We start from the raw sequence: 21338 nt of genomic DNA, 5'->3' as shown, positions 1-21338 counted from the left end.
CCTGCCTGTCAGTTTATCTCTCTAAGCATTTTTTTTCCTGTCAGTTTATCTCTCTAAGCATTTTTTTTCCATGGCACTTAACCACTGCAGTATGTGTGTTCTCAGAGATTTTTGGTCTGGCAGTTACCACCAGTAATTTTGTCTAATTTAAAAATTCCACACAATATGCAAGACTTAATGAATAATAATTAGCAATAGATTTCAATTACATCTTAAAATCACTGCAAAGTCTTGTCTTATCTAGAGAATTTTCAGGATTTGTAAGCCTAATTAGTTGGTTAGCCCAATAATCACAATACCTGTGAATAAAGATAGCGCATTTTAGAGAACTGTCGCTGCGCAGAGCTCTATAAAAGGTGAATTAATAGCAACCCATCCTCTCTCTTATTAGTTTTTAAAGAACTCCATATGCTTATTCTCTGGCAAAATACCCTTAACAAGATAGTATCTTAGCTGCAGTCCAACTTAGGAGTGAAACAGGAACACTTATTTTTTAAACATCTTAAACTTCAATGTGACCACTAAAACACAGAAGTTGGAGTTAATGCTACGTGCCCGAAGAATAACTGACTGTTGGTAAATTCATTAGTTTTTCCTTATTGGGGGTGGGGAGGTGGGGTAACCATTAACCCCAAGAATTCGTCCTAGTTCACATTGCAATATACTATTTATATCAGAATTTTTTCTAGCTAAATAAAAGGAAGCTAAGTTTGAATCATATTTTTGGTTGCATTTGAAAAATATTATTCTAGTTATTAATGGTCTTGTAAGTGAGATCATGAATTAATTCCTTTCTTTTCCTAGTCACAATCTTCTGCTTTAATTTTTAAACAATATATAGAAAGCTAAATTAGCACTGTTAACTTTTTTATTTTATTTTTTATTTTTAGCTGTGTTGGGTCTTCGTTTCTGTGCGAGGGCTTTCTCTAGTTGTGGCAAGCGGGGGCCACTCTTCATCGCGGTGCACGGGCCTCTCACTATCGCGGCCTCTCTTGCTGCGGAGCACAGGCTCCAGATGCGCAGGCTCAGTAGTTGTGGCTCACGAGTCTAGTTGCTCCGTGGCATGTGGGATCCTCCCAGACCAGGGCTCGAACCCGTGTCCCCTGCATTAGCAGGCAGATTCTCAACCACTGCGCCACCAGGGAAGCCCAACACTGTCAACTTTGCTTTCAAATTAATCTCTATAATATTTTGACAGTACAGAGAATCTATTTCAGGCCATGTCTTTAATGGTATTAATATTTTTACAATTGCTTGAAAAAGTTTCGTCATTATCTACACAGCTGACTTATTTTAACTCAAATCCTTTCCCCAGTTGCATAGTTAATTTTCTTTTATTGCCTAGAAATTGTGATTTAGCCTTTGGCTAGAGTTTACCTTTGGGCATGAGAAAGTAGGGTTTACTTTAGCCAGTTAATTTATATCGTGCAATCTGTGCTAAGACAAGAGACTAGAAAATACCACCTAGAGTGGTACAGTTTGGGAGACCAAAAAAACCCTTTCAGTAAACTTTGGGATGGTGGAGTCTTCTCATTCTGGTTTGTCCCTGCTGCTGGCCATAGTGGAATAGTGGCAGCAGCTCATAGATGCATGAGGTAGGGGTGCGGGGGTGAGACTTCCCTGACCACACTGATAGGAGGGCTGCACTGCTAGGAATAACAGAGGTGCTACCATCGGATTCCATTCCCACTGATATCATTAGAATACTCCTTGAGCACGTCTTCATGTAAGTGATGTTCATAGCAACAAATGCTCACTTGTTGGTTAGTTGTATCTAACGTACCTGTTTCCTAAAGGGGAGGTAAGTCTACCCCCCCCACAACTTTGTTTAAACATGAGCGAAAACTTTGTTGTAATAAGTTTTGAGCAACTTTCAGTTTTACAATTTTCGTTATTTTCTGTTGCTTAAAAAATAACATATAAGAAGTATTGTCTTCTGTTTGACTTTGAATGTTTAGAGCAAACCCAGTTTATAAGTGAAACAGCCATAAAAGGATGAAAGTCTCGCTGGGATTTGATCATGGTGCAGGGTTAAGTATTTATTAAAATATGTGCAGCCTGGACTTTTCAAGGCTGTCGGTCCTTCAGATGGGACAGGAGTGCAGTTGCTTTGCTGTGAGTGATGGACAGAAACAGAGACATTGTATGCTTTGGAAAGGGAAATTTATAATGAATATTAGGAAAATATTCACTACGGAAATTTGGGCAGTGGTGCAATTGATCGTTAGGGTTGCCTTAGAACTGTTATTATTTCCTTAATGCTTCAGCTTGAGCCCTTGTTTAAATTGGGAACTTTTTGTGTTGGTAGCTAAAATTATCTGTTTTCGAGAAGTTTTTAAGTATCTCTGAGCTTCAGAGAATTTTCACTGGCAGAAATAGTACTGCCCACTGTTGTTTTCCTTGGGATTAGGACCTCAACATATATTTTTGGGAGGCACAATTCAATCCATAATAACATTATAGATGTTTACTAGAATATGGCCAATATGCTTATTTAATACTATTAAACACACACAGTAGACCTTCTCAGTTTAAGGACTTAACATCTTTCTTCAGCTCAAGGTGACTAATTGTCCTCTATCTTTTTTTAATCATTTCTTCCTTTTCATTGTCTCTGATATTTTTTCTAGAGCTTACATTTATTAGTTATTTGACTTCCTGGATGACCCTCCCTATTTCATATTCTCTGTTTTATTTTCCCTTTGACTCTTTTAAATTAATTAATTAATTAATTTTTGGGCTGCGTTGGGTCCTCGTTGCTGCGCATGGGCTTTCTCTAGTTGCAGCGAGTGGGATCTTCTCTTCATTGCTATGCGTAGGCTTCTCATTGCGGTGGCTTCTCTTTGTTGTGGAGCATGGGCTCTAGGCACGCAGACTTCAGTAGTTGTGGCGCACGGGCTCAGTAGTTGTGGCTCACCAGCTCTAGAGCGCAGGCCCAGCAGCTGTGGCACGCGGACTTAGTTGCTCTGTGGCATGTGGGATCCTTCCAGACCAGGGCTCGAACCCCAGTCCCCTGCATTTGCAGGCGGACTCTTTACCACTGCACCACCAGGCAAGTCCCCCCTTTGACTCTTTTATGCTCTACAAGATTCCTTAACTTTCCCAGATTATCAGCTTGGTCCTTATTCCTTTTTTTTTCTTTTTCAGCCAATTTTGAAACATTTATTTGCGCAATCATATTTTAATTTCCAAGATTTCTTTCTTTCTTTTTTTCCTAATGTTTTGGAGGCACCATATGCTCACATTTTCTGAGGACAATAATTACAATTATTTAAATATTTTTTGTGCTTCCCTAAATCATTTGTTTTCACTGGGGCTAGTTATTCTTAATGTTCTTGGTTTTCCCTGTGATTCTTGGCCGTGTGTCATAAAGATCTATAATGACTGGCGTGGGCTTCCACTGCAGTTTGTTTTTTTTTTTAATAATATTTGTTTTATTTTATTGATTGATTTCTTTTTTTTGGTTGCGCTGGGTCTTAGTTGCAGCTGGTGGGCTTCTTAGTTGTGGCATGCAAACTCTTAGTTGCGGCATGCATGTGGGATCTAGTTCCATGACCAGGGAACGAACCTGGGCCCCCTGCATTGGGAGTGCGGAGTCTTTAGCCAGTGCACCACCAGGGAAGTCCCCCGGATCCTTTTTTCTGATCCATTTCTTCCAGGGTCATAAACTCCTTTAGGCTGATGCTGTATGAGGCCTATTCTTTTGAGCTATCCTATTCTGTTCCTCTCAGCTGTGTTGCTAGGCGAGTCTGGCTAGGTGTTGGATGATAGACCAAAACTGGAACTTGATCCAGATATGGCAGCAGCGGCTCCTGATCCAGCTCCGTCCCCTTGCCAAAGCTAGCCCAGTCGGACTGAGACTTGTGAGGCAGGGAGATGTCATCCGAAGTGGGGGACTTAAGGCACTTCCCCCTCTTCCGGGGCTTGAGTGTGTGATCTGTGTGCTGTTTTGACAGTCTTCCAACCTCGTTCTTTTTTTCAAATTATTAATTAATTAAGTATTTTTTTTATTTATTCATTTTTGAATTTTAAAAATTTATTTATTTTTTATAAATCACAGCAAGATCCTTTTTGACCCACCTCCTAGAGAAATGGAAATAAAAACAAAAATAAACAAATGGGACCTAATGAAACTTCAAAGCTTTTGCACAGCAAAGGGAACCATAAACAAGACCAAAAGACAACCCTCCGAATGGGAGAAAATATTTGGAAATGAAGCAACTGACAAAGAATTAATCTCCAAAATTTACAAGCAGCTCATGCAGCTCAATAACAAAAAAACAAACAACCCAATCCAAAAATGGGCAGAAGACCTAAATAGACATTTCTCCAAAGAAGATATACAGACTGCCAACAAACACATGAAAGAATGCTCAACATCATTAATCATTAGAGAAATGCAAATCAAAACTACAATGAGATATCATCTCACACCAGTCAGAATGGCCATCATCAAAAAATCTACAAACAATAAATGCTGGAGAGGGTGTGGAGAAAAGGGAACACTCTTACACTGCTCGTGGGAATGTGAATTGGTACAGCAACTATGGAGAACAGTATGGAGGTTCCTTAAAAAACTACAAATAGAACTACCATATGACCCAGCAATCCCACTACTGGGCATATACCCTGAGAAAACCATAATTCAAAAAGAGTCATGTACCAAAATGTTCATTGCAGCTCTATTTACAATAGCCCGGAGATGGAAACAACCTAAGCGTCCAACATCGGATGAATGGATAAAGAAGATGTGGCACATATATACAATGGAATATTACTCCACTGCAGTTTTGAGGCTCTGTTTCTCTACTAGCTTTCTCATGTAAATGACAGGGCTTACCCTGAGTTCTGGGTGAGGGGCTGAATAAATGATACACAGGCTTTCTTGGAGTGTGTGTGTGTGTGTGTGTGTGTGTGTGTGTGTGTGAAGCAGAAGGCAAGCTGGGAATACTAACAAGGGTTAAAATAAGGAGGGCTTTCGTCAGGGCTTGGGATCTTTTGTATATTTTCTCTTCTTCTTTGAGCTGCCTTCTCTCTCCCGGCTGTGCTACTGCTTATTTGATGAGGACTTTGCAGTTTCTTCAAGCTCTGTTCTGCTTCTCTGTCAATTCTTAGCCCCTTCATTTGGCATTCTCTCCAGGCAGGTATTCGTGTTTGTTGAGAGAACATTTCTGCATGTCTTTAACTCTATCCTCTGGGTAAAAACCTCTGCTGCCAGCTGCTCTGTTTATGCTAGTCAGAGGGATGAAGGCCTTTACTTCCCAGATATTCAGATACTATTCCTTCTTGAGTTGCCAGATGACTTTCCCATCCCCCGTGACCACTTTGTGTGTGTCTGGGAACCTAGGAAGACCTGTTCTAATTCTTATGTCTTGTAGAGCAATTTCTTCTTTCTTCTTTCTCTGATGGACAAATCCCATCTTCATTCTGCTTGCAGAAATGCCTCAACATTTCTGTTTTCCTTACGGCAAGCACTCTTATTTTTCAGTATTGTGATATAAGTGTATTAAAATATAAATTTCAGTGGATCCTGGGAAGAAAGAAGGACATGTACTGTGTACTGTCTTTCAATGCAGATTTTTTTATACTTGTCAATTTTTTATTTCTTCTCTCAGATGTTTTACCTCATGCAGTTTGGTGCATTTGTTCACGTTTGTGCACAGACACATACACGTGAATTATAGTAATAAAATGGACTGGCAGGATTTTATCATGTGTCTTCTGTCTGCTTTTTAACTTTCCTTTGCATCTTGGAAGGTACAAATTTACATGGTTGGTATACAGTGTTTTGCCGTATTCGTGCTTTGTAAAGTGCGTTTCAAACATTAACCATCAAGAAATCACATAAATTCTTGAATGTTAATGAGCCCACTTTAATAATTGGTCTTAACAATTGAGATACTTTCAAGTTAAAAACTTTTGCAGTTATATAAAATAATTTGACAGAATTTGAAGGTTTGACATTTTCTTTTTCCCCCAATTTTACTGAGATATGATTAACATATAATATTGTCATTGATATATGTATATATTGTGAAGTGATTACTACAATAAATTTAGTTAACAGTCATCATCTCACATGGTTACAATTTTTTTCTTGTGATGAGAACATTTAAGATCTATTCTCTTAGTAACTTTCAAATATATAATACACTATGGCTAACTATATGCTTTACATTACATCCCAGAATTTATTTATCTTATTTTTTTCTTTTTTATTTGTTCTATCTTTATAAAATTATTTTGATAGCATGCAAGTAGCTTTAGTCAAATAAAGAGGAAAATATTTTAAATCTTTCTTTTTCAGCAAAGAATCGTGGAATTGCCATTCCAGTGGATTTGGACGGCCAAGTTAATACTCTTTTTATGAAGAGTCACTCCAATATGGTGCAGAGAGCAGCCATGGGTTGGAGACTATCAGCTCGCTCTGGACCACGCTTTAAGGAAGCTCTTGGAGGGCCTTCTTGGGATTATAGAAATATTATTGAAAAGTTACAGGTACAATAAGAGCATGAAATGGCATTAATATTTTCTAAATTATAATTTTTAATATATGTAGTCACATAAATAAAATATGGTTAAAAATATCAAATTCTAGTTGGGGACCAGACTTGACTTTACAAAGTCCTACGAACACCACCCTTTTAAAAAGCATAGCTTCTAGGTAGAAGTTGTGGTGAGTTGTTTTTGGTGAGTATGTATTATTTAATGTGCTCTGATAGTAGAGTAATGGGTTTTAATAACTTCAATACATTAGGTAAAATAATTTACTTAAAGACTCATGTAATAAATATTTACAACCTTGCTTCAATTCATCTCTAAGTATCCTTTTATACTCCTTTGGTGAGAATGGTGTGAGCACCTTTACTCCCAATTTATTTGCGTAGTATCCCACTCCTGTTTTTGGCCTGGACATTCTGGGACACTGAGTAAAGAGAGACATTGTATTAGTCTGCTTGGACTGCCATCACAAAATACCACAGACTGGGTGGTTTAACCAACAGAAATTTATTTTCTCACAGTTCTGGAGCTAGAAATTCAAGATCAAGGTGTTAGCAGGTTGTTTTCTTCTGAGGCCTCTCTCCTTGGCTTGCAGATGCCCTAGTTGTCACTGTGTCCTCATATGGTCTTCCCTCTGTGCACATACACATCTGTGCCCTAATCTCTTCTTATAAGGACACTGGGCATTTTGGACTAGAGGCCATCCATATGAATTCATTTTAACTGAATTACCCCTTTAAAGGCCCTAACTCCAAATATAGTCACATTGAAGTACCAGGGTTAGGGCTTTATCATGTGAGTTTTGAGAGGGACACAATTCAGCCCATAACAGATATCTTCCCTCTCACATAATTAGTGGAAGATTTCATGGGATGATCTGGGGTATGGCTTGAGGAAAGTTCTTGGCGTGAAGAATGGTCAAGACATGAACTGGAATAAATATTGTAAGAGGTAATGAGTAGATTAAATGGTGAAGTTTCAGAGTTTTGATAGATGAGCATTATACGTGATTATAAAGACAAGTTAGGGACTTCCCTGGTGGTCCAGTGGTTAAGATTCCGTGCTTCCACTGCAGGGGCCACAGGGGCACAGGTTTGATTCCTGGTCGGGGAACTAAGATCCTGCATGCCACGTGGCAAAGCCGAAGGGAAAAAAAAAACCAAAAAACAAGTTAGACTCAGTCTGAAAACTTGAAGGTTATAAGTCATTAAATGTTTTGAGGAAAATGTCATTATAAATGAGTAAGCAGTTATTGGTTTGCAGGATAGAAATATCAGGAAGAGACTAGAGGAAGGCAGATTAATAAGAAATTACTTAACATATCAGCCAGGTGGTGGTATCAATGAAATGAAAAAAATAGGTGTTATATACAATAATGAAGGCAGGGTGAACAGACCTGGTGGTTTTTGGATGGAGACACAGAGGGGACATGAGGGGTGTTTAAGAGGCACTGATGATTGGAGACTAGGTGATGTTATAGACTCTTCATTGTAAGAGGGAAGGAGAGGATCCGGTAAAAGGATGTTGGCTATGATCATTGAACATACAGTGAATTAGGTTTATAGGCTACTGAATGTATTGGAAGGTAAGTCTATATTTGGAGATAATAGTTGGAGTGAGGATAGTGGTTGGTATTGCTGAAATAGAGAGTATAGTGATAGGAAAAACAAAGAACATTTTGTGAGTGGCCGGAAGTGGCAGAATGGCCAAATAAATGAGGAAAAAAAGACACTGTCAGAAAGGAGGGAAGTCAGGTTCATGAGAGCCAGAGGGGTAGACATTTCAGGGGAGAAATAAAGAGGGCGTGCTTTAAACTTCTTTTATTGGCAGTCATTGGCATGCACTGGATAAATATATATTTGATGAAAACTCCATTCCAGCCACCGTGTTAAATACTGGAGATAGAACCATGAGGTCTGTGCCCTCATAGAAAATGCATTCTGATGCAGTAAGTAAGTGATACGATGTTAGAGAATTAAAACTGCTATGAATAAAATAAATCAGTATAGCAATATGATGGAGAATCGCTGGGAGAGTGATCCTGCAGGGAGGGAGCTCCTCTCTATTAAGGAGACAGTGAGTTGAGACCCAAATAATGAAGAGGAATAATCTGTTCAAAGATAGGAGGATAGAGTGCTTTATGGGGAGGGAAGAGTAAGTGCAGAGATGTTAAGGCAGGAACGAAGATGTGGGTTTGAAGAACCAAGAGAAGCCCATTGGGGCAGGAGTGAGCAAAGGAAGAGAGTATTATGAAATAAGGAGCCAATTCATGTAGAGACTTCCATGGTAAAGCATTTGGATTGATTCTAAATGTGATGGAAAATCATTGGAGATTTTTAGCAGAGTATAGGCATGACTTGGTTTACCTTTTAAAAAACACTGTGGATCTTGAATGGTGAATGGATTGTAGGGTCCAGACATGGAAGCAGTGAGTCTAGTTAGGTAGTTATTGTATTAATTCAGGCAAAAGGTGTCGGTGGCTTGGCTTAAGGGGATAGCAGCAGCAATGAAGATAAGTAGATGAACTTCGAATATAGTTGGTCCCCTAGGGCCAGTGGGGCTTGGTGGATGGATGGATGAGATGTGGGATGTTGGAAAGAGAAATCAAGGATGAGCCTGGGTATGACATGATTGGATCATTTCCTAGGATAGGGAAGAATGGGAGAGTTGGAATCAGGCGTTCTGTATGGAGAATTTTAAGTGTTGGTTGTCTATGTCAGTATCTCTGTGAGTATGTCAAATAGGCTGCTGGATATATGAGTCTGAAGTGGTTTGGAAAGATGTCCACACAGGAAATATAGATGTGGGGATTTTCAGCATACGTATGATATTAAAACCATGGAATTGTGTGAGATTCCTCGCAAGAAACTGTAGATATAGAAGAAAAAGGACCAGGAGCTACCAGGAGCTGGTAAAGGAGTGGTCAGGACATAGGTGGAAAATAAGGTGAGTGCGATGTTACAGAAGCCAAGCGCAGAAAGTGTTTGACAGAGTAGGGCCAAGTGTGTAAAATGCTTAGCAGTGGTTGAGTGACATGAGGTCAGAAAAGGAACCACTAGGTCTGGCAACAGGGTGATGATTGCAGCTAACTGGTACTCAATAATTACTAACATTTATTCAGGAATACTAAGTGGTCAATATGTGTTAGAGCCTGTTTTTTTTTAACCATTTAAAAAATTGAAGTATAGTTAATTTACAATGTTGTGTTAGCTTCAGGTGTTCAACAATGATTCTTTTTCAGATTCTTTTCCATCATAGGTTATTACAACACATCGTAGAGGCTGTTTTATGTATTTACTTTTAATCCCATGTAATTGCTAGTATCATTATCCTGGGTTTTCACGTGGAGAAAGAATGAATCAGAGATCACATAGTTGGCCCATGATCAAAATAGGAGATAAAGACAGAATTCACATCATAGAAGCCTGGGCACAATTTGTTTAGTAAATGAAAGGAAGAAGAGAGGTAATCTGAAAGATAGGTATGTGTTAGTGATGTTTTATTAAATATGGTCACATTGGATAAGCATATTCTTTTCCCACCTTTGTATAATATCTAGTTTCCCATTTATGTGATTTCCTCTCTAGTAGTCTCTCCTAGCTGTCATGAGGAATTTCTCAGAAAGCTTATTTAGAGTAATTGAAGTAGAAATGATCACTTTTGCTACAAAGAGAGGAAAGCGTTAAACAAGTTAACCCCTGAGATCTAGCCCTAAGAAATCAAGAGACTACCAGGAAGAAAATAACATAAAAACACATGTTGTCAGACTTCCCTGGTGGCACAGTGGTTAAGACTCCGTGCTCCCAATGCAGGGGGCCTGGGTTCAATACCTGGTCATGGAACTAGATCCCATGTGCGTGCCGAAACTAAGAGTTCACATGCCACAACTAAGGAGCCCGCCTGCCTCAACTAAGGAGCCCGCCTGCTGCAACTAAGACCTGGTGCAACCAATTAAAAAAAAAAAAGCGTGTTGCCATAGCTGAGAGTAACAATAAGCAATTGGCAGTCAGTCTTCTGCTTAACAAAATATGCCACAGGTATGGGTGAATAAAGTATTGCTTTATGCGAGTTTTTTTGGTTTATTTTCTAACTTAGTTATCTTAAAAACAAAGAGGGGATGCTTTAATCATTAAAGAATGTTCAGTAAATTATCATTGCTTATAGTCCATTTTAGAAACATGTCAGATGCTTTCAGCTATAATTAACACAACATTCAGCTAAAAGTGGCTTAAACAATAAAAAATATATCTTTCGCATAGCAAGGAATCTGGATTTGGGGCTCTTCCTGAGGTGTTTAGTTCAGTTGCTTGATAGGTCCAGGCCTTAACACCATTGGTCTGTTGCCTTTCAGCGTAAGGCTGGTCTCCAAAGGTCATAAGAGGGCTGCCTCGTATTTTGGATTTTCACACTCTCGAGCTGTCTTGAGATAGCTACTATCTCAAGTATACTGTAGTATCAAGTATACTGTAGATTCTACTATCATAGGTAGTTCCTAAAGAATCTGCCCCGTCCTCCCCCTATACACAGCCCCGCACTCAGCAGACTTCACCAGATGTCTTATTGGCCAGGACTATGTCACATAATCATTCCTAATCAATTACTGGCAGGGGAAATGGAATGACCATGACTGGCTTAAACTAATCAATCTTGTCTTTAGGCTGAGGGAGCTCATCTCCTTGAGAATGTTGTTACCTGACTGAGAAATAACATGGAGATTCTGTTAGCAAGGAAGAGGATGAGGAAAGGCTATTGGCAGGTGACCAATAGTGTCTATCAAAAAATATAATTTGAAATACTATTAAGTGCCATTGAACCCTTGTACAGTAGTACTGCTGGTTCAGATAATATGTCAAGGAATTTTTCCGTTGGAAGAAATGGTTAGTTCCGGATGACCAATGACATATATGAAGTCTTTTTTAGCTGTTTGCTGAGTATACCCCAATTTGATGAATACCTGCATCGTCTCTATTGCAATCTTAAACACTGCAGTGCTTGTAACAGTGGCTTTACTGACTTATCATCTTGTCTGTATATCCTTAGAAATCATATAGCTACCCACCCCTCCCTTATAGTATAAATGAAAAAGGAGACTCAAACAGTTTTCATACGGCAAACCAGCCTATACTTAAAGCACAGACATTTGGTACCGTGGGAAGTAGGGTGCCTCTTCTCTGAAATTCCCACATCTCATTCCTGGTTAGTATTCTTAAGGTTGTCCTATCTTCAGAGGATGAAATCCGAGTTAGGTCTTTACAGGGTCTCTCTTGTGCTTTATTCCTTAGGATGTAGTGGCGTCCTTGGAGCAACAGTTCAGCCCGATGATGCAGGCTGAATTCTCTGTGTTGGTTGATGTGCTGTACAGTCCAGAGCTACTGTTTCCTGAGGGGAGCGATGCAAGAATAAGATGCGGTGCTTTCATGTCCAAGTAAGTGCGTACAGCCTGAGATGCTGCAGGTGCTGCTCCACTGAGCTGGCCTCTGACGTCCCTGCTTTTTACTCTGCTGATGCCTAATGACAGTTCGCAGAGCGTGTAAAAGGTCTAAAATCCGTGTTAAAATATACCTCCAAAAAATTAGTCTGATTCAACAGAAAATTCTGTTTTGATGACGTTCAACTTACATTTATTAATATTTGCTGAAAATGAAATGTCATTATTGGGCACAAAATATCACGTAAAAGAGTATCTTGGTTCTGATGCCTTTCTATAACTGTATGGTATGAAGTTTTAAAAGATTCCTGTTTAAAGTCACTGATCTTCATTAACAGAGAGAGGAAGGAAAGGGTAGTAGCATTTATTGAGGCCTTCCTATGTGCACTGTTATCCTGTGTGTGTTATCTAATCTGCACAAGTGCTCTGCGAGGTTGAGCCTCATTTTAGAGATGAGAAAGCTGGGGCCCAGGCATGCTTCGGGGAAGAGCTGTTAAGTCTCCACCCAGCACCTCCCATGATGCCTTGACGATCCTCATCTGTAGCTCTCTCATTTACGTATTTCTCTCAGCATTTCTGTGGTATTGTCAGGTTTATTAGAGTAGATGTGTTAATCGTAGCATATTTTCATTTTAATGGTAAAGGAACAGGTCTTAAGGAAATAAAAGCAGTTGTGAGAAAAAGTGTAAGTAGCTCCAGAAAGAAAAGACAGACCTTAATGTTGAGGACCCTTGGCTGAGTGATTTGCCCAAGTAATTACACGTAGACTCAGGATGGCCAGTCAGAGGTGCTTGGTCACCTTGGGGAGAGTATCTGGATGGAGAGTCAGAAGAGGCTTCCAACCCTCTTGCCCATTATCCATCACAGCCTGTTCCTGTGCGGTTGAGGATACAACTGAAATGGTCTCAAAACCTCCTCTGTTGACATACTGAGGGCGAAACTGAAGGTTGTGGAGACTCAAGAAGTATGTTCTTTCTTTTACCAGTTAAAGCTGGGATTCGGGGAGAGAAAACAAGGTATGGGGTGCAAAGAACTGACTGCAGGGGTCGTGTTGAAGAATAGGTGGATTTCTGTATTATGGCCAGAATCACGGATTCTTGGCTTTTGATTGCTATATCTTAAGGGGCCTGGGAAGAATGGGTTTGTCTGGACATTGGCCAGACTTCTAATAAGAATTTTTAAATGAAGAGGTCCAGAGTGTCTTCAAAACTGATGATGGTGGAAGCCATTGGGAAAAAAAATTAAGTAGAGATATTGCCTAGTATAAAAATAGGGTCTTTGACAAATATACTTAACCTCCCATGAATAGGTATCAATGTATAGAATATAGGTTAAAAAGTGGGTAATAGGCCTGAGAATTTTAACTCCAGTATATTCATATGATACTATAGCTATATCCCAGAGACTTGATAGTTTAGACAAGTGATTGGCAAACTCTGGCTCACAGGTCATTGATCATTTTTGCAAAGAAAGTTTTGTTGAAACACAGCCACACACATTTATTTACATATTGTCATCTATGGCAGCTTTCATAGTATTGTAGAAGAACCCACTAGTTGCCTAGTCTGCATGGCCTACAGAGCCTAAACTATTAATATTTACTGTTTGGCCCTTTAGAACAAGAGTTTGCTGATTGAGTGTCAAGAATTAGAGTGTCAATACAGTAGCTGCTAACTATCCATGGCTACTTAAATGAACGTTTAAATTAATTAAATAAAAATAAAATATTTAGTTCCTCAGTTACATTTGCCACATTTTAAGTACTCAATAGCCATATGTAGCTAGTGGCCAACAACTAAGACAGCCCAGATACAGGATATTTTAATTATCACAGAAAAAGTTCTGTTGGACAGCACTCGTCTAGAACGTAAAGATATAGGTCTATATGAAGGTAATATAAAGTAACTCAGAATATCAAGAAAATATTGACCTGTGCTGAAGATGAAGCAAATCTGTTGCAATATTAGGTAAATTCAAAGGACAGAAGCAGAGTGATATGATAATGGGAATATATCACAGGTCCTACACCCAGGTGGAGGAAGAGGGTGTCACACATAGTGTAGTGGTTAGAGAAAAGATTTTTGTTCTGTTGTATGTGTGTGATCGTAGTATGGCCAGAGGCTCAGGGATATCTGTTTACTTACTCCTTCCTGAATTCTGGGAAGAACCAAGAGTTTTATTTGCAAAGATATCTATTAAAATTAGAGTCCAACTTCATTAATTGCTGTAGACCTTAAGTGGGCCTCCTGACTTCCTCAAATGAATTTAATTCCTGGAACTTGTTGAGTCAGACGTGTCTGCAGGAGAATGCGAGGGCTAAACCCCAGGAAAGGACCAGATTTCACCTAGAGTAAGAGAGAAGAGAAGAGGTCATTGTGGGTGTTAGCTTTTATGGTGGCTGCTTATAGTTCATTCATATCAGCACTCACTCCTCTCTTATGAAGGAAGAAGCTCTGTTTCCCAAACTGTGGTATGTGACTTGTGGAGAAGAGGCAACTGTTAATTTTAAAAAATGAATTAGGAAAGAATACAGAATATCAGAGTGCATCTTATAGAGTAAAGATAACTTTTGCATTAGTTTTACAAATACACTCACATACATGTATTTGCATGGTGGGGTTCATAGAAAAAAGTATTTGAAAGTCACCTGATCTAACTCAACCAAACATTATATGATAGACGAATACCTGTGTAAATCCCGAGCAAGTGTTCATTCATTCCCACTGATATTTTCAGATGGTTAGTGAATTAAATATTTTATCTAAAGAAAAGTTAAAGAAAATGGAAATAGCCTAAGAGAGAAAAAAAATCAAAAGAAATGTACAGTGTCCATCAAATGATTTTCATATCTTTAAAGACTATATCATGTGGGAAAAAAAAGACTAAATAGCTGAGGTTTTAGAGAGGCAGGTTTTTTTTTTTCTTGTCAGGAGAACTTTAGAACAATTATTGTGCCTGACCACATGGACATATAGCACCCTGCCCAGATGGAACATGTCTAAAAGGAAATCACTATTCCTTCACACTGTGAAATAGGTGTCGTTTAAAAGTATCATATTCCATCTACTGACCCAACTCACCCATTTCAGGCATCTGTGATCTGCCTTCCCTCTCTTCTTCCACTTTCTGTATGTCGTCGTTTGCCAGGTCCTGGCTATTTTGTTTCAATATTGCTTTTGGTATCCTTACCCCATCACATGCCCTGTTCATCTCTTGCTTGTTCTCACTCTTCTGTGCCCTTGTTCCCACCTCCATCTGACGTATCTTTGTCACAGGCAGGCAGGGCCATACAAGTCCTTTAACACAGTGGTTCCCTCCCCATTTTCTACAGCGTAAATTCCAGACTCTTTAGCACGATATTCCCAGATCCGTCTTTTCAGACTGCACCTCTTACACTCTCCTCTTCCATGTCTTTAAGTGTCAGCTGGCAGTTGGAGTACTTATTCCCTGGACGTGCCATCAGCTTTCTGCATCTGCCCTTTGTTCATTTCCTTTGCGAGGATGCCTTTTCTCTGCGCTCTTCCCTGCCAGGTGAAATCTGTATAGTTAAGTGTTACCTTGTCACCGAAACCTTCTCTCATCAGCCCTAAGCAGCTCCCCAACAGAATATAATTGTTTCTTTGTCCAGTTTATGGCATTTGCCACTGCCTCTGCTATAGCACTTACCGTGTCACATAAGAGGCAGCTGTGTACAACCTAGCGTGTGTCAGGACTCTTCATCAGTGAACTGTCCTGTCTCCACAAAGTGGTGCTTCAGAATTTTGGCTCTGAAGTCAGATGGTCCTGGGGTCTATTTCCAGATCCCACCACTGAACAACTGTGTAACCAGAGGCAAGTTACTTTCTCTCTTTGGGGCTCTGTTTTCTCATGAGCAAAATTAGCCTGATAATAGAAACTATTACATTACCTTGCTGTGAGGATGAATGGAGAAAATCCAGGGGAGGTCCTCATACTTCACCCTGAGAGCCGATAAGCACTCCTGGACATTATCTAGCGAAAGCTCACTTTTCCTCAGGGCTCTGTCCCTCAGGACTCCCGTTATGTCACTGAAATCAGATCATTCTGTTATATTCTACATCGTTTTGTTTTTCTAGGAGGACACATCTCACAGGGTCATTTTGAGAACCAGCTTTTTAACAACATGAGCTATATGTGCTAAGCTGTGAATTCGGATTCTGAACGTCTTACTTGATTCTGAATTTTTGGAGAGTGATAGAACTGTGATCTGCAAACTTTTCTCTTGACAGAGCACCAGTGCAGAAGTCACCACTGTAAAATTAATTAGAGTCTTTGCCCAAATTATAGCAAAAATAGTAAATGGGTAGACTGTGTTGATGTTCCTTTTTTTTTTTTTTTATTCTAATCACAAAAACTGCCTGTTTCTACCAAGCCCTAGCAGTGAAACATAGCAATTATTATTAATGGAAACTGGAAAGCAGCCCATTAATGCTAAGGTTCCAAAGTTGTGTACTGCTACTCTACTATACAGTTAATGTGATATAGTACATAGAAAATAATATAGTATGACATAATATAATAAAATGTAATATACTGCAGATATTCATGTGCACTGGGATAAACTGACTGTAAAACAAAGGTTTTATAATACAAAGCTTATAAGCTGAAGTATAATTTTAAAACTTCGACAACATGTATCTGGTTTGCTTTATACTCTCAAATAATAGTGTGATTTTTTTTCCTCTAGCGTATGATGTTAGTATATAGCTTGAAGAGAAACCACTGTCCTATTAAAGTTTAATGTTTTCTTTTAAGGTTGATCAATCATACAAAGAAACTGATGGAGAAAGAAGAAAAATTGTGCATTAAAATTCTTCAAACTTTACGAGAAATGCTAGAGAAGAAAGACAGCTTTGTGGAAGAGGTATTTAAAATTTTTTCTTAGTATTTGAAAATAAAATAGAATTTCTAGAATATTATAATGAATGAATTACAATAGGCTATTATAGAATTCCTTGCATTACGTATTAATGGTGTCGTGTACTTAGATGAATTAGATAATTTGAGTTTTTATGCTATTCAACTCTCGTGTCTGCTTTGATTTGAGAAGGGACTAAGATTAGAATGGCCCAAGTATTTGGTTTATTTTTTATCATATTTTATCTTGATTATGTATATTTTTCTCATATAACATCAACAGACCAAGTAAATTTTTTTAACAATGAGCAACTGAGATGCGTTATTAAGATTCTGTATAAAGTTCTGCTGCGTATTGAAATGGTCTCTGCGTTTTGGAATATGTTGATTTTTCATTGTAAATATATGTTCATGTCATTTTCTATAATATTATGCCAAGTATTATAAAATAATACTTTTTAAAATAAATGCAACTGTAAGTTTCTATTCTTAACTGTATTAATGTAAGTATTACACAGATGACTTTTCAGGGAATATCAACTTATAGATAATAATTGTCAGTCTGTTATTAAAAATGACAGCTCAGTTGCTCATTAAGAGATAGCTAGCAGCATGTTTAATACCCAAGATGATACACTTAAATATAAAATATATATCTAGTGTAGGTTTTTTTTAGCTAGCTACCTTTACCCTTTACTTTTATGCTAGGTATCAAACATAATTTGTACCATGCTCCTTAATAATTTTTTTGGTCTGTTTCTGTAAATACTAATCATGTGCTGTGTTTTAAATTGGAAAGATTTTATTTTTATTTATTCATTTATGTATATGCTATCTAATTCCAAAAAGATTGTAGTGGTAGGGGTTTTTTTTAAAAAGTATTCTTGTAGAAAAGAAATACAGTGGAATCTTGGATATTAATAGAAGGGGCATAGCTTTAAAATACAGCATCTGAATCAGATGTTTCTTCAGTAATCAAAATGACTTCAGCTTTGTGTTAGTTCATTTAATCTATATTTGAGAAACATCAAAATACAGGTGAGGTGGTCAGTGCAGTTTTAGCAAATGTTTCTGTGACATAGGACTCAAGAAATATGCTTATAAGTTTGAGTATATGGTATCCTTTAAAAAAATGGTACATAGAGTTCCTTGGGACTTTTTGTTGTTTTTCTTTGGTTCCTCAAAATATTGCTGTAGATTGTTTGATTTTGGCTGACATACTAGATCCTAAAGGTAGAAAAATGGGATCATATGAATTTTTGACAGAAGAGTGAGGTTTATGATAAGTAACTTGTGCTTATCAGGAGATACATAAGCCTTCCAATTTTATATAATAGATTATTATTGAATTTCTCTAAAAGAAAATAGGGAAGAAATCAAGTAACATTTTACTCTGACTAGTCAAGAGTATTTCAGCAAATCTCCCAAACCACCCTAAAATAAATCATGCTGGCAACTGTTTCTCCTTTCCATTCCCAGGGCTGTCACTAGTTCAGGCTTTCATTTCCTCTTGTCTAGAAAACTCCAATAGCCCAGCTCCCTGAGACCTCCTGAAGGGAGGCAGGGCTGCTGTTTTCATAACTCCAAGGACACCATTCCCATCACGCATAATATGCATGGCACCCTTAGGACACGGTCCTCAGGGAAAGGGTCAGACGAGAAGGGCTGTTGGGGCTCAGTCACTCAGCTCACACACACTGTGAGCAACTATTAAGTGCCGGTTCTTGTGCCTGGGCACTGGGGAGAAGGTGGCGAACGGCACGGCTTGCTAAGGGCCACCACGGGGTACATTTCACATGCTAGTGGACTCCGGTCACAATCTGCAGAGATCACGAGAGCCTTTCAGGAACCTTCAGGGGCTCTGCACTGCCTTGGTGTTCCAGGCTCTCCATGGTGCCCCCTATGCTTCCCCCCACCCTTCCTCATCCATTAGCCTCGCAAAATCTGTGCCACTCAGTGTGCCTGCAGTGTCCCTCAGGCTTTCCTTGCACTGAGGCTTGCTACATCCGGAATCAGGATTGTTAAAGTCCAAACAAGCCTCAGTATCCCTAGTGTTATCTTTGTGAAGGAGCTAATGAGGAGCACTTATCAATTGTTTTTGCCAGAGGTGACTACTTTCTCAATAGAATTAGCAAAATACTTTGTACCTCTCTTTTAAGACACTGCATCTTTAGTTCAAGTTCCTTGTTTTATAGATGACGTCACTGAGACCAGAGAGGTTATGTGATTTGCTCAAGGTCACACGGCAGTGTCAGAACCAGGGCTTAAATTGGAACTCCTTCCTCTCTGCCTAATCTTATTTATTAGATCACAGCCAACTTTTACAAATGGTGTATATCACTATTAAGAAAGGTTAATATATTTTGTCCAGCATGTTTAGAGGTCCAGATTTTAAGTCATAGGCAGGTGGAACATAGCAGAATATAATATCCAAAATAGATAAAGGTTTAGAAAACCTCTAAGAAAATATTAAAGAATATGGAAGTGTAGTCATTAACTTAGAAAGAAAAACCTGAAAGAGACTTACAAGTATCATTTCTTAATTTCCATGTTTACTAAAGACAGAGTAAGAAAAAAATTTTTAGCTGAAAGAATTCTACATCTTAGACAACTTTTTCATTCTAAATGTTTTAGAATGAGAAGCATTTCTACTAGTGGAAGGAGAAGACGTTTTTCCCCCCAAGAAATTTTTTAAAAAAGCATATTAGATCCAGAATGATTCAAATACCTATGCTGGGAAAGAGACAGGCCTGGATGATCTCTACATGTTGTCAGTTGGCCCGTCTTACACAGCTGGTGTTCCGTTATCCGTGCCAGTGGAGGGGATCTAAAGGACTCGCCAGTCTGGGGGGAATGGGTTTGGGAAACAGATTCAGAAACTGGTCAAAGCTATTATTTTACAACTTATCGTGTATTCTCAGAAAAAAATTGTGAATATCAGTCCTGGGATAACAGGTGGTTGTGCTTTCATGATCATATTAGTTTCCTATTTATCAGAAAGTTAGTGGTTTACAACCCACATGTTTATTATCTTATGGCTTTGGAGGTTGAAGTTTAAAATCAAGGTGTCGATTGCGTTCTTTCTGGAGACTCTAGGAGAAAATTCGTTTCTTTGCCTTTTTTAGCTTCTAGAGGCCTCCTGTGCTCCTTGGCTCATGGCTTCTCCCTCCATCTTCAAAGCCAGCAGCAGTAGTATCTTCAACTCCCCCTCTCCCCGCGCTCTCTCTCTCTCTCTCTCTCTCTCACACACACACACACACACACACAGTCTCCATTGTCACATCCCCTTCTCTTACTCTGACCCTCCTGGCTCCCTCTTACGAGGACACTTGTGATTACATAGGAACCACCTAGATAATTCAGTATAATCTCCCCATCGAAAGATCCTTAACTAAATCACATCTGCAAAATTCACTTGCTGTGTAAGGTAACATTCTCAGGTTCTGGTTGGTTAGGGCATAGACATCTTTGGGGAGGGCCATTATCCAGCCTATCACAATGATCCTTTTACTGACACTGAGAAATGGCATGTAGAGTGTAGATGGAGAGCTTGCCTGTGGCTGATTAAAATGTAGGGCAGTTTACATGTGAATGAATATGACAAAAAATGCTTTGAATGTATAGCACTTTGCTGTTTTCAAAGTATTTTAAAATATTTTGCTACCTTTCAACAGTTCTAGGAAGTATATAGAGCAGGCAGTGTTATCTCCAGGTTTGTAATGTGGAGGGACTCAGGAGAACTGAATTGCATTGTTACATACATTACCTAATACTTGGTTGTCTAACGCTTAATCGACTGGATTTCTTCTGTCTGTGTATCGAAGCATTCCCAAGAGATATCTCAGAATTAAAACAGAAAACTCACACCAGGGTTTTTCACACAAGCTATCCAAATACTACATTTGAGACTTCACTTATTTAAATTTAAAATCTTACCTTAAAAGAAAATCTCCATTTTCATTTTTGTTTATTTGGTCTCTGATACTGGAAGTTGTGTGTGTGTGTATGTGTGTGTTTCTGTGTATAGCTGGTGCAAATTTAAAAATAGAGCAATGAAGCAAGTTTGCTTCATGGTTGAAACAGATATCCTTAAAGCAATTTGCGACTTTGAGACCGAGTTTTCTGATTTTATTAGCCTTCTATGTATGATATATTAAGGAAAATCATTACGTAACTACGTTTTATCTGGTATTTAGTCTACCTTAAAAACATTTACAATTTGTAATCCCTTTGATTACAATTCCTAAATTAATTTTACTTAATATTCTTCCTTGCTTTCGTGTTCCTTTGCACCAAAAGGATGAGAGAGAAGATGTGGGTGGCAATATCTTGAAGATTGCTAAGAGTAGTATAAGTAAATGAAAATTGAATTTTCTATTAGGCATGTCTGTGTGAAATCCAGTGATCACCTCTGTACCGTTTGTTATAAGTTACAGTACTTATTTTTATTGAAGGTTAAAACATGAAAATTGTATACTGAAAGTCCCGAAGGGGGAAAGTTAGCTAAGTTTTATAAAAATTTTGTAAAGTTTTG

General features: G+C 38.6%; 1 protein-coding gene across 3 annotated transcripts in view; it reads left to right on the top strand.

Moving 5' to 3' along the window:
* ITPR2 (inositol 1,4,5-trisphosphate receptor type 2) overlaps nucleotides 1-21338 on the top strand; it is a 523758-nt gene that overhangs the window by 289227 nt on the left and 213193 nt on the right. For all 3 annotated transcript variants that reach the window (XR_004483814.2, XM_033430221.2, XM_004270904.3), the window contains 3 exons: nucleotides 6308-6498; nucleotides 11784-11926; nucleotides 16703-16811. Coding sequence is in view for 2 of the 3 variants with exons in the window: in XM_033430221.2 (XP_033286112.1) it covers nucleotides 6308-6498; nucleotides 11784-11926; nucleotides 16703-16811 (443 nt within the window). In the remaining variant the exon portion in view is untranslated. The remainder of the gene's footprint in view (nucleotides 1-6307; nucleotides 6499-11783; nucleotides 11927-16702; nucleotides 16812-21338) is intronic.

Source organism: Orcinus orca, chromosome 11, assembly GCF_937001465.1.
Source record: "Orcinus orca chromosome 11, mOrcOrc1.1, whole genome shotgun sequence".
NCBI lineage: Eukaryota > Metazoa > Chordata > Mammalia > Artiodactyla > Delphinidae > Orcinus > Orcinus orca.
This window is presented reverse-complemented; position numbering and strand designations above follow the sequence as displayed.